Raw genomic sequence first — 14,639 nt, 5'->3', positions numbered from 1 at the left:
GAACCTGTATAACACAGGTGCATCTTTTCCCCAAGTTTTGCAAAGAGGTATCTGAAGCAGAAATACCATGTCAAGTCAGAATGGAAATATTGTGATTTTTCCAGGTAGTGGGAATTTTTAAAAAACATGGCCAAGCAATCCTTTCAGTAAAAAATAAAAGATCATTTTCAGCAGTTGGGCCACAATGTTCTTCAGTTACAACCTAGACACCTCAGTTTCTCAGAGTTTGAGGAAGTACCTAAAAACGCTGCTGCATCTTGCCATCCCCAAGCTCCGCCTCTTATGACAAGAATCCTTGGTCCTAAGCAAAGAGCTGATCCACTAGTGACCAACATTCTGAAACACAATCCTAAGCCTACTGTGTTTAATGCAGAGGGGTGAAAACCTAAGCATTCTGACTGTTCAGTCACTGTTTGCATGAAGTCCTGCACCTCTGCTGTGCCTCGGTCACCCTGTTCTGTTGGCTGGAGTCCTTCGAGTACCTGTGCCCAGCATTTGCTTACTCCCTTCTCGCCTACAGTGTGCTGAGTTCATGAGGTATGTCAGTGCCACAGAGAACTGCGTGGGGAGAGAAGAATCAAAAAGTGGAAATGCATTTTTGAGGAGGAAGGGTCTTCCTTCACAGTGCTCTTTGTGACACCTATCACACTAGCACTCCCTACATGAGCTTTAAAATACTGCTATACGTGGCTTGCTCTTCTAATTTATTTCAATGACATGGCAAATACTGTTGACTAGACAATTTGTAAATTATTAAAGTGACCCTTTGAGTGTTCCAATAGCTTTCACTAATGATGTAATTTTTATGCCATTTAAAACAAAACAAATGGATTCAAAGTCCTTTGGATTCAACTCCACAGTTTTACCCAACCACTCTGTTGTGAGCTGGAGCTGTTCTCTTTGCACTGCTAGCAACGACCGTGCACTTGTGTTCTCTGTGGGAGGAAAACCACATTACTAAATTTTCAGAAATTCATGCCTTATTGCCCCATAAACCTCATCTCTGCTCCAATGATTAAACAACAGAACAGCTAACAGAACTGTTCCATTTTCTGCTGATGATTAAGAATCATGACACATTTTCTTTGCTGAAGTACCTGAAGTGTACAGTCCATCAACTAAGTTCTCTGAGCACTGACAGTCACATTTATCTGTTTTACATACTTCAGTTCTGATCTACTAAGGGCCTTAAGCCACAACAAAAATAAATAAATATTTAAAGGCAATGCATTCTGTAAACGCATTTGGCCAAATGAAATTACGGCAACAAGAGTAACTGCATTCTCAAATACATTCAAATGATCTAAAATACAAAAAATTCCCTCTTTTTCACATTTGGATTATACCAGTCTTAAAACCGAATTTTTGTATTTTACCTCTGCCACAGAAATAAATGTAACAGCAATGCTCAGCAAACAAGTATAAGGTACTGGAAGAAACTTCCAACAGTCTCACACATGTAACTTTTTCTAACCACCACATGGATTGAGTAATACACTTAATAATACACTTAAAACTGCAGAACTCAGCCAAAGAAGATGCAACGATACCAGAAGCAATGTTAATAACTGACCGCTAAAGACTAGCAAGTGTTACAAGTAAGAAAACCATGGGGGTGAGAAAAGGATCAGAAGCATCAAGGTCAAAACCCACCCAGCATTGCACTGGCCAGCTTGCTCTGTTCTGTCATAAGTTTTAGAATATTGCTGCTCTAGAAACAGAAGTGCTGCCTGATGGGATTTGGAGTAAAGGTGTGAGAAGTAGTATCCTACAGACAGACACACTGTTAAGATATGGACAATACAACATTTCATTCAGTAACTGAATTAGAAATAGGAAAATGTGATGTGCCCTACAGATAAAGCAGCCAAAAAGTAGGAAAAGCAACCCCACACTTTACCTGCATAAAGCACTCACAGTGAGCACAAACAGAAGCAGCAGATTCTGACTGGAACATTCAAACCAAAGGGTAGAGGTCAAATAGTTCCCCAGGAACTCTCCACTACTGCCAGCCATTGAGGGCAGAGGACTACTGCTAACAGCTGAGCTATAGTTCAGCCAGGGATTTTATTCAATCTCCTTGTGGGACTACAACATACCCCTGCAGCAAAAGAGATTGAGCTGAAAAAAGCATTGTTTTTGGGTTTTGTGGTTTTTTGTTGTTCTGCTGTTCATAACTATTACTGCATTAAAAAATACACACACTGAAACCAGAACTATTAAAACAGTGGTACACATATGGTGGCATAAGGCTGCCAGCAACACATTGACAAGAAGCAAGAATTCATTTAAGCAAGGACTACTGTATATATTATTCAGTCATTTGGACCAAGCTGTTTTTATAGGCAAAAAAATACAGCTTTACCTCTTTTTAGAAAGAGAGAGGGATGGCACAGTCAGTGAAGAGAAAAAGATCAAAGGCTATTTGCTTTACTACTGTAAAAATAAACCTCTCAAACTATTTTTCAGTTCTACAAAGACACTTTTAGAAGACTGTTCGAACCAAGTGTCTCAGGACAATTATTTTCATTTAGTATAACAGCTACAAACAAATACCTTGTAAGACTGCAGGTTCACAGTCACCTCTGAGAGAATGAGTAACAGAAGTAAACCATCCAAAACACTGCTTCTTTCCTTCTTTTAAATTTAAATATGCAAAATGCTACAGAAAATTTACTGGTTACATTTCCTTAAAGAGACAGTCCAGCATTCCCAAAACAAGAAAAAGCCAAGTCAACCGAATATACTCTCTGAATGATCTTTTATCATGACAGAACCTGCACTGAATTTTTCTGTTTCTGTAAGAGGTAAATTCAACCAACATGTAAAAACTCACATTTTCTAGAATAAGAATTTCAAGTCTGACATTCACCTATTCTAATTCTTCAATTATTTACTAACTTTCTGTAATCCACCCTGTCTGAAGCTCAATAAGTACAATATTTGCTCACAATCAAGTGCCATGAAACACTTAGATCAATGAGGCATGAGTATTACACAGAATCTACCCATTTAACCCATACAACATTAAAAAACCATCTACCTAGGAATACAGAAGTTAAGTGAATTATTTAATATGGAACCATGCATGGTAACACAGATTCTTAAGTAAGATCTACAGTGTCAAGATTGCTCTGAGTGATCATTTTCACTCTTCATATCCAATTGTATGTTCTCAAATTAATGTTGTATGCAAGAAATATTAGAACACACTGACAACATCTGTAGCAGTTCTCACAATGGGAAGTTTCTTCAATTGCTGAAAGAGTCAGTTGCTCAGTTAATAAAGATGTACAGTAAAGCAGGGAAAGAATATCCAGTCTGAAGTCTGATCACACACCAAACAGGAAGCAAGAATATGCCAGAACTGAGTCTTAAGGGTTTTCTTAAAGTGTATTTTAGATATAGATACAGAGTAGATACACTAAAGAAGAGAATGCTTGATATGGATGTTTTGCACTGTAATGTTTAAAAGTGCATCAAATTGTGATCAGAACATAGAGCTTTAATTGAAGTAGGTAACTACTGTACTCAAGATAAGAACCATGCATGAACTAGTACACCTTACTTCACACTTTATTGTGCTGACTAGAAAAAGGCTTGCTGAAAATAGTCTGTTCCTCTGTAGTTTACAGTCAGCATTTGTGAGCCAAGTCATGCAAAAACTGCATGAAGTCTCAAGAAGCATTAAAAACATTTCTTTACATGCACAATTGCCTTACACTGCAGTATTTGTCAACATATAGTATTGGTTGAATATTTTGGATGGTCAGGTATTCTTATCTCCGTGTAAAAGCTGCAATTCTTTAATAAAGAAAACTGGAAGGCCCTAAAACAGAATACAAGACCAGTGTCAGACCAGAGTCTGTTCTGGTCGTCTTTTTAAAACTACGCTATTTTTCTCTAACTAAACTACATGCAAATATGAACAGGGCAACAAGCCATCTTCCCCAAAAAATACAGTGACATACTAATTATGCAATATTTTAAAGTAAAACCCACCATGATTTTCAATAATTATTTTTTTCTCTCCCAAAGACCTCAAAATTTCATTTTTTGTATACAATACCACTCTGAAAAAACTCAACTATACCAAGCATCCCACTATCACTAATGACACAAATCTCATTCTCACAACCTTCTTGAGCTCCTTTCCTAGTAATGAAGTAAATCTAACCAAAATACAGACTTTTAAAGGGTCACAGACAATGCACAGTGAAGTCCTGATCTTCACTTCTTGACTCAAACTGTTTATAATCGGTATTACACAGAAACACAAACTTTGAGCAGCTTTATAACTGAAGATCCAATATTTCACAAGACACAGATCAAAACAGAAGAATTGCTGTTACATGGAGAGAACTGTCTCACTTCCTCTAAGAATTGCACTTGTGTTGATTGAAAGATTTGACACTGGCATTCCAAACAGTAACAGCAGTTCATAAAACATAATGGTCCAAAATGACTTGCAAATAGTGTAACTACATCTACGTTAAGAACTCAAATAAAGGGCAAAGATCCAAAAGAAGAGAGAAGACAAAAAATAAAATATGTCCTACTAAAATACATTTTTTCAAATTATAATTTGAAATGTTAATTTGCAGAATAAGCTAGTAAATAGCAAATACTGCAGTGTCAATTTTAAGTTGTATAAGATACAGCAAATGTGGTTTAGGAGGAAATAAACTCATCAAAACAGTAATCAGGTTCTAAGCACACACAATCAAACAGGAAAAATATCTTTCATTTCTAGAACTAGCATACTTTGAAGAAGCAATGTAAATGCAAAACATCATCTTGAATACTAGAAGTAATTTCATCTGACATACCTTTTCTCTCTGTTTTCTGTGCAGGGATGGAAGATGTGGATGTAGACAGTTTTGATAAAGTAGATGCTCCATTAGCATCAAAGGATTTCTTTGGCTGGTGATCAGATTGTAGAGAAAATGGACTAGGAGGAACAGTGCTTGGGGTAGCAGTTGGATGAACCACTGGTTTGATGGGATGCTGTACTGGAGTAGAACTACTGTGAGTCTCTGCCCTTGGCAGTCTGTAGTCTCTGTCATTGTGCCTGCTTGTCTGAGATAAAATATTCTGTGGGAGCATACTGCTGGTGTCACTGGAATGCTTGTCTTCCACTTTTTTCAGGATTCCCCAAGTAACGTTGCAATAAGAAAAAAAGGAATAAATTAGAAATGAGTTTAAGATTGCAGAGACTTTGATTAATACAGCTGCACACCAACAACTAGAGCTGATTGAACTTCTTATGATTAAAAAAAGCTTTAAGTAGATCAGCATCAAAAAAGGCAAAATTTAATTCTACTCACTGACAAAATGCATTTTCTGACCTTTGCTTGATTTAGAGTTCCGGTTAAGCACTGTGTTTTGATGAAAGGTTGCTTTATAACAAGTGTTACAGTCAAGTTAACTTTTGAAGTCGCCTAAAAAAAAATCTAAATCAAAATCTATTATTTCCATCTTGTATTTAGTGTGAAGAGATAATTTGTGCCATTTTTCTTTTGTTCGCTGAAAATCCTGAACATCAAGTATAAGTTTTAAATTCTAGCCTTCAAAGAATTCCTCTTCACGTCACTTAGGTACTAAAACAAATTTACTTACAGTTGAATTAATTCAAGACAACTATATATACTAAATGAGTGACTAATCTGCATTTGTCACACAATCATAAGACTTTAAAATATGCTCCACAGGGAACACACCAAGCAAATACGGAGTAAGTCTTTTTACAGATTCTTAGATTGTCATCTGTCACAAAACAAATACTGCATTATGCATGTCTGCTATCTTTTTGTAGCATTCAGTATGTTTTAGCACATGCAGTACGTTTCACTATACACAGAAAAACAGTCCTTTATACATCCCTACGTCGTCAGGTCCCAAGATTGTGGGGGAAGATTAATACTCTGACTTCTACTTTTAAATCATCCTGAGAACTATGCTACAAATTCACCCAAAAGACATCAGCATACAGACAGAATCCCACAGTACAACTATTTTCCACAAAAAAATTGAATTGACAAAGATTAAAGCTAGGCATCAGGAAAAAAATTCCAAAGTTACAGAAATTCATAGTGCAGGAAAGGTTTTGCTAAGAGTATTGGTGCAGTAAAAACATACTTGCAGTAACATATACAAGCCTCTAAAAACCCTGATATCATAATCCACTAAATTAGCCTATTATTTTCAGATGTGAAATCAAGGCTTTAAAAGAGACCTCTGCATCTCTATTTTTAAGCTCAAAATATGACATTGGCAGGTCTCAATGATCACGACAGTCCAACTAAACTATAAATTGTGCAAGTTTTTTAGATAACTACCCATGAAGATAATTAAATTAGGCAGTAAAAGCTGCAAAAAGAAGGAGCACCACGAACAGCACTAAGCAAGTGTTACACTAGTAAAGGCTTAAAGTTATTTTAAGAAACAACATTTGGGAGAGCTGACTGTGCTATCCACTTTTGCTTTTATATATAAAAAGCTGAGAAAAACAGCTAAGAAAAGGGATTTTTAAAATTTTTTAAGTTTGGAAAAGAAAACAGTAATGCAAACAAGGCAAGAACATATTGCTGTAAAAAAACCACATACTTCCACTGGCAAACCCACTGGCAGCTGTCGCCTGCATCACCTCTCTTCTGTAATCCCTATCTTTTGGAAAACTGTTAACTGACATTTTGCTTGCTTCTTTTTGTCTCTGCTCTCTGAAGAAAAGAAAACAAAAGTTAAGTAAGAACTTAGATCATCTAATAATATAACAGTTTCTATGGGTGAAGTTAACATGAGATGAATTAAACTGCTCTAAGAGCTTGCTGCTACGGGCAGGGTTGGCAAACTCTGGCCACTGCTTCCTTAGACCCGTGCTTGTTGAAGCCCACAATGTACCAGTTCAGCTCACTAACACTGACAAAAAAAAAATGAAAACAGAACAACTCAAAACAAAACTTAAAAAACACTCACCAAAAATCAAAACAAACAAACCAACCATACTTCCTCCTCAGGCTTTGGATTGTTATGGGATAAAATAAGTGCCAGAGGTCACAGTAAGGGTAGAAACATGGCAGACTTAGACCACAATCTGTTATAGCAGTAATCTATTAGATAAGCTCAACTCTTAAACAAGCTTAAGAATATTTGTTCCTTAGACAATTAAAACAAACACAAGCACATACCTTTCCAGCCACTCTTTTGGTTTTTCCCATTGTGAAACTTCTGTTCGGCAGTTGTAGTAGTACTTTTTGCCTGAAGAGCTGATGTGTTCAGACCAGTCATCCGCAGAATCATAAGCCTTTAAAGCACAAACAGTGTCGGACAAAAGACCACTTCAGAGTTTTAATATACAAATTTAAGAGTTTTCATTGTTTTTAAAACTACATGGCATCCTTATATGCATTTGCATCACTGTTTTCCATTTACGCCATCTCTAAATGCCTGTTTCACTGATAGCCTGAAGATGTGACCACTATGCTCCCACTGCATTCTGCAAGTTTCCTCTGGTTTATTCCCACCAAACCTTAAACAAAAATCTAACAGTATGTTTAGTGAGATGGAGTAATGTCAATATTGATACTATTAGTTTCCTTCACCTTAAAATTTCCTCAAAAATTATTGCATTTTCAAAATTTTTCTATACATTGCAAATTTACCTATTTTGTTTTAGTGCAATTTTTAACAAACACTACCTTAACTACTAAAACTAAGATAATAAAGTGACTAAAATGCAAAGTGTATCTTAAATAAGTAAAATCATACTGTCTTCTCCGGATTTACCATAAAGGTCATGGAAAGTATTTCTTCTTTAATTTAAATAATCTAGTATTTTAAAAGTAAAGGTAGGTAGCTCGAAGCTCTAATGATCATCGATCAGAACTGTTTTACAACAACTGCATCTTGAATTTATAGAGTGTTTATAAAATAAAGCCTTAAGTTGGAAAACTCACTGAAACAGGTAATGTACATGCTGTTTGTCTTACATAAAATTATGAAAATATAGTGTGTATGAATGGGGTGACACAGGGATGAATACCAATCACAAATACTCACTGCATCAGAAGTTTTGCTTGGATTATTGCTGGGATTAGAAGAATGTGAATTTGAACTATGAAGAGCACTGTGGTTGTGTGAATTTTCTTGTGGAGAGTAACTGGTCCCTAAAGGAAAAAAGAAAGACTGTTCACAATGTATGTTTTCAAAAAAATTAACAGTCTACATTCTAAGGAGGTAGAAGGGTAATGAAGAGGGGAGGGGAGGGGAGAAAGTAAATTATCCACAGCCTGGACCACAGCATAGTTCAGATGCAGAAGTATTTCAGGAGACCACATGAATATTTCTTTTCACATAGAGTAAAACTCACTTTGCCTTTCTAGTTACAACAATGCAGTATGTCCTTTTGCTGGTCTTACTCTCAAACTTTATTCCATTACAAGCAAACAAGTAGCCTTTACAACTTTTGACACTTTGAAGAGTCCTAACATGCCAATTCAGAAATTAACAGGCATTTTCTCCTCAACATTAAGTCAGAAAGTTTAAATAGGTTTATCAACAGCCTACACAGATGCACAAAATCAGGCTGTTAAGTTCACTGAAGCAATGCTGTTTTCTTAACCACTGAGACTACTTGTAACTACTTCTAGGTAACTCTTTATGCATACAGATCAGACCAAATTTTCCTGCACCTCAGCCTCTGCAATAAAGGTATTGACATCTAGAATACCAAAAGCAGCATTTCCCAAACTCCTCCTGCTTCTGGCCTCCCTACCAACTACTTCTCAAGGTAAGCTGGTTTTCCTCAATATGAAAACACTTAAACACAAAAAATCCCAGCTGAAATGGAAAGAGATAATTCTCAGCATCTTTTAGATCTGGATTTGTGCCTAAGCTCAAGTCATCTGAACAGTTCCACATAAGTTCCACATTCCACAAAGTACTTTGCAAATGGCAAAGAGTGGATCTTATGGGCAACTACAGGAAAGAACAGTCTACGTAAGCGGACTGATAAGTGCGAGCAAACGGAGTAATAAAAAAAAAATTGTTTTAAAGTCTTCCAAGAGCGACACAAAGAGACAATGACTAAATGACATAGCATGGTGCAGAATTAGAGATATTATAATCCAAATTCTGTCTTCTGAGCCTTCTGACTACACAAGCACTGACAAATTACTATTTCAAAAATTTCTTCCTCCCCAACTCTAACCCTGCAGGTTAGAAAAACAGTCCACCACAAAAGCAAAGAGGTACAACACCGTGATTAACCTGTTTAGTACCTTACAAAGGTTAAAGGTCATTCTGCACACATGTGTTACAGCAACCTGAACCATCAGTATCTCAAAATCTTTCCCCACACCGTCTTGACTAAAACTGTCTGTTATTCTCTTTAAGGCTATGGAGGGTGAAAAAAAAAAAGGAAAACAGAGTAAGTCTCATACTCAAATAACCGCCTTCCAGGAGCTAGGCAATTAGTCCTACACCAAAAGTATCTTGCATGCTTAGAGCCAGGTAGAATGACTTACCATTGGGCTTGTCAAAGCAATACCCACAACATCACACACTCGTGATGCACAGGCATAACAACAAAAAATATATTTATAAAAACAGACACATTTAATTCCCCTAAATATAAGTAGTATATTGTAATTACTAGTCTGTATTCCTCAGTCACATCAACAGCCTAAATTTCTTTTTTTTGGACACTGATTAGGGAGTGAAATAGCTGTTTAATATTTTTGTATCAATCATACTGTTAAGTTTTTATTTATTTACTATACCCTTCCACTGAGACAAAATCATTAAAATTTCTTTATGTATTTCCGTAGGTTGCTCAACACAGACAAATTAATTAATATCTACTACGAGATAAAATCATCTCCCTTTTTCAAGGAAAAAACAAGATGAAAATTTACCAGATGGCCTGTTTGAATAGTTTGATCATAGTCCCTTCAAAATGTCAGAAAACACCAATGTACTTAATTTACTGTAATCCCATAGCATGGATGCAGGAACACTGCACGTTGTTCAACATACTGAAGAGGTACATGGTTATACCTAAATACTCCAGTGGTCTAAATACAGCACCACAGTGAATCTAACACTCATTTTCCAAACACAGGTAAGAGCCAACAACATACCTATTAAATCAGTAAAATATTTTAAAGCCAGTTCTACCCAACCCACAAACCAACCCCTCAAATTCCCTGTGCAGAGTTTCAGACCTCATATGTTCTATCAGCTCAGCACATGCCCCCTCCATCTCACACTGTGCCCAGCCCCGAACTGAGTCACCAAGCAAGTATCAGAGCAGCCGCAGCAGTCACACCCACCTGCAGCTGGCCCCGATAGCAGAAACACCTACTACACAGCACTTTATTCACAAGGGGCCCCTGGGCCCCTCTGTGCTGAGCTGCAATCCTCCCAGGCTGCACACCCAGAGGCTCCACCCAGCAGGGATCCTGTCCGAGCTGACAGGCCTCAGCTGTATAAAAACTGAGCATGGCTGCTCCAGCAATACCTACTGCCTCAGGTCACCAGGACAAGCCATGTGGGCATTTACAGGGCCAACCAGAAATACATTCCCGATGGTGCCCAAGACAATTACACAGTACAATTACAGGTGCAGGTTCACCACCCACACCTCTATTTTATTTTATGCATAATACTGCTTTACGTTTGGATCTGTACCTGAACTTCAGAAATGAGCATATGAAAGGACTTCTGAACTGATGTTTGCTGCTGGGAAGCTTCCAAGACCAAAGCAAATGTACTCTGGTGAACAAGAGTTTTAGGCACTTCATAAAAGTTAAGGCCTTAAAGATTCTATGTAAACATGAAAACCATATTGCCAAATTACCTCTTTATACTGAGGCAGCAAGGTTTTAGTATGCAGTTAAATCCATGCACAACAGTCATCTAGGAATCTGACAACCCAGCCAAGCAAGCAGTGCCAGCTCAGGCTGCCTGGGAAAGTTGTAGAAGATCTTTTAAAGGCCACTAAGTTAAAACGGCATGCAGAAAGCAACCTGCAAGCGGAGGTCTACCTCTAAAAGATGTGGGGGTTCCCCTGACTTGAATGCCTTCACCTTTAGCAAAGCCTAATCCCAAGTCATCTTACAGTGGCTGTGACTTGCAGTCAGCTCTGCATCTCCCAGCTGCATGCCTGGCAAAGTAGATCATGAGAAAAGACTAATTCATATTCCAGAAACAGGACCAATAAGGTAGACAGCACACTACTGTCCCTCAAGACAGTCCCTTATAGCACTTCTCACCTTTTCATCTTACAGTTAGATATCCGTTACTGATTCCACTTTCTTCAGGAAGAAGGGACAAAGACTTGTTTATAAAGTTCTTGTTAATGTATCTTAAGATTCAGCAATTGCAAATATATATCTTTGATGCTCCACAGGGAAATTCACATTGTGTTATGAATACTCCAACTCAGTTACAGAACTCCCCATGGAAATGTTTACTGCATCATCACGCTGAGTTTCCTCAGCTTAATCATTATTTTGAAAGTTGGAAAGAGCTACTCCTAACTGGAAGATGGCCAAGAAGGGCATCAGCACTACAGTTACATAAAACTGAAGTGGTGCAACTGTGAGAGCAAGCCTTCACTAACACTAATCCTCATGATGAACAAGTCACAGTGCTGGTCAGAGTCAGGGTTAATATATCAAAGCTATCACCTAGTCTTTCAAACAATCACATCCTCCTTACTAACGCATGAAAATCACCAGAAAGCACAAAGAGCAAGGTTCTGGGAACCCATTCAAAAACTGGGCTGTGACTTAATGCCTACTACATATCTGAGATTCTGTCATGCCAAGACTCACTGTAAGTAGTATCCAGATCCAAACTGCTGAATCCAAGACAGTTTGAACTGCAACAAGGGTTCAACACTGTACTGAACTTGAAAAACAGATATAACATAGAGAGAAGTAAGAATATTCCACTTTGCAACACAGAAAACTTTCTCTAGTAATTATCACATTTAATTAATATCTCCATTAACACCACTTCAAGTCTGAAATTATGAAAAACTCATATTCTGAGTTAGTTAAGGATTGGACTGTTCTAATAAAACAACTGATAAAATCCTGTCAATATCCTAACTCTCATAACCATAATAAAACCTGTCAGTGCAGATAATATAAAGGAAGTTTACAAATGCTCACCAGCTGGAACTCAAAGGCAATCCACCCCTTCAGCCCCTCCAGAGGGAACAGGGATTTAGGAAGGAGAGTCATCTTTTCTGTGCCCAGAAACCAGGCATGTGGAAAGAAACACTGGGCAGCAGAAAAGCAAGGTTCCATGAACCTATGTTCCAACTCTCAGCTAACATGCAATCAAATCCATTAAACTGGAGACAATATCAGAACCTGAACTTCCTCAATAGAACAAATACTACCCAACTGACAGACACTAACTAGTTGTTAACAGAGAAAACAGCAAGATGATATTTTATGGAGATAACTAATTAAGACTTGTTTAAACAGTGAAAATGATAGAAACTTATCTAGGATAAGCCTAAATTAAAATGTCTGAAGTGTATTGCAACTGGCTTTTTTAGTTCAGTGCAAATCTTTGTCCGGAACATTTTCTGAAGTACTGCATATGGGAGTAAATAAAGCAGCACAATAGGAACACAATACCCAATGTCCCAGCAGTAACTACACAGCCTATCATGGCCATTTTGATTTGCCACATGTAGAAGTAATAAGACAAATCGTAATTTTTCTTCACTGCATTTTTATGTGGCCTGCTGTACTGAAATAAATATGGTTGCCTTCCACAGGCAAACAAAAGCATAAAAACTTGCCATCTTCCTAGCAGAGCAGTGGCCTCAGAGAATACACCAACTGTGCAGTAACATTCTCCAGAAATTCATAACATACTAAGTTGAATGCACAATGCTCTGCCAAAAGAAGGAAAATCTAGCCTGATCACTGTACTGCCCAACTGCCCAATTACATACTCATTATGCCCCCCCAAATAAATGTTTTATACCAGTCAACAAGTAGCTCTATTGAGCATAAAAGCTTACAAAGCCTCATTTCATTCCCTGCCTTCCTCTCCTGCTACACTGCCTATCCAGGACAGCAGTCTCTGTTCTTTTGCAATATCCAATTCACAGGGTAATCATTCCAATATAAAGACGTTTTCATCTTTTTTTTTTCAAGTTGCCATTCACACAAAATTTAATGGAAATCAGCCAAAAACATTACTATAAACAGACCAAGACTCGTACATACATGGAGTTGCAAAAATGACCAATAAGGGATGGAAATGATACTATAAGCATACAGTTTTATTCATAATAGAATTTTTCTTCTAAAATGGCAGTAAGAAAATGACACTTTCAGAAGGAAAAGTCAGGAGCAGTAACCAGTGAAAGTTAAGGACTCGTATTGTTTTACTAATGTAATACTCCACACATGCCAAGATATTACTGATTACTGAAATGAAAAAGAAAATTAAATCTTACACACTGCATAATGTATAGCATTTTATTACTTTGCTGTCTTCTGTTTATACTTTTATTTTTAATTAAATCTACTCAATTTATTTCAGAAACTGAAGTTTAATTTTAGACCAAACTGCTCTAGAAAGAAAACCAGTTATCCTGCACATCAAAAAGGAAAACAAAAGGTAATAAAATGTTAGAAAGTTAACACTGCTAGAGCAGATATAAACTTATTTTGGTCCAATCATCCTCTTCCCATTTGCTCATTTCCTTGTTACAGCTACAACTAAGAAACTAAATAAATTTGTTTTCTTCCTCCCCTCAGTCCACCTCCCAGTAGCAGTGAGAAATCATTTTTCAACTTAGACATAACTTTGAAAAGTATCAGGTTCACTAACAAGGTCCACTGAATCCACTGAGTTTCTGTATGATCCAATACTCAAATGTCCCAAATCATACCATTCAAAAAAGCCTAGGGGATGAAACATGCATTTCCACTACACTCTAGACAGAATCCCTACCAACTTCCTTCTTCAAAGAAAACCAGTATATTTTCAGTTTTCTTGATATCTCAACTACTGAAATAACAATAAGCCAAAGACGGGACCAGTAATTTTACCATCATCTGTATAAAGCATTTATTCCTAACTTCTGAAGTGGAGTAAGCAATATCATTTGAAAGAATTTGCCTCTTTCTCATGAATTAAGGCAAATTCCAACCAGTTTCTAAACACTTCTGATAAGGTTCAAAGGTTACTAAAGTAGATACTTCTAAACAAACTGTAATCTAGAAGGTGGATCTACGTGACATGGATAACTACAGGTGAACAACAAATTCTTCAGATCTACAGTTGCGACTTCCTCCCTTTAGGGGGCCTTAGGTTCAGGTCAACTAATAAATTAAAAAAATGCTAGGAACATCCTCAACACTGCTGAACACTTACTAAGGCACCCACTTCATTTGAGATCAACTGACTTGAAAAAAGCATCCTAAGCAATTTTACCCATGGAAAATGTATTTCAGCAATACAAGTGTCATATTCCTAACACTCGGAATACTTCAGTGTGTTAAATAAAACCCAAACTCCCTGTTCAACATGACTAATGACAGTCAATTTTAAAATCTTTTTAAACTTGCAACACTAATTACCATTACTATGCCTGATGAAGT

At 37.1% G+C, this 14,639-nt stretch overlaps 1 protein-coding gene across 3 annotated transcripts in view; it reads right to left on the bottom strand.

Annotated features, from left to right (window-relative positions):
- WAC (WW domain containing adaptor with coiled-coil) overlaps positions 1-14,639 on the bottom strand; it is a 57,435-nt gene that overhangs the window by 28,888 nt on the left and 13,908 nt on the right. For all 3 annotated transcript variants that reach the window (XM_051802403.1, XM_051802405.1, XM_051802404.1), the window contains exons 4-7: positions 8,059-8,165; positions 7,188-7,303; positions 6,607-6,719; positions 4,830-5,138 (exon numbers count right to left, since the gene is read on the bottom strand). In XM_051802403.1, coding sequence (XP_051658363.1) covers positions 4,830-5,138; positions 6,607-6,719; positions 7,188-7,303; positions 8,059-8,165 — 645 coding nt within the window. The remainder of the gene's footprint in view (positions 1-4,829; positions 5,139-6,606; positions 6,720-7,187; positions 7,304-8,058; positions 8,166-14,639) is intronic.

The sequence above is a fragment of the Manacus candei genome, unplaced genomic scaffold (genome assembly GCF_025592945.1).
Source record: "Manacus candei isolate 608988 ecotype Guabito, Panama unplaced genomic scaffold, ASM2559294v1 h1tg000056l, whole genome shotgun sequence".
NCBI lineage: Eukaryota > Metazoa > Chordata > Aves > Passeriformes > Pipridae > Manacus > Manacus candei.
The sequence above is the reverse complement of the archived record's forward strand: the minus strand, read 5'-3'. Positions and strand labels throughout refer to the sequence as shown.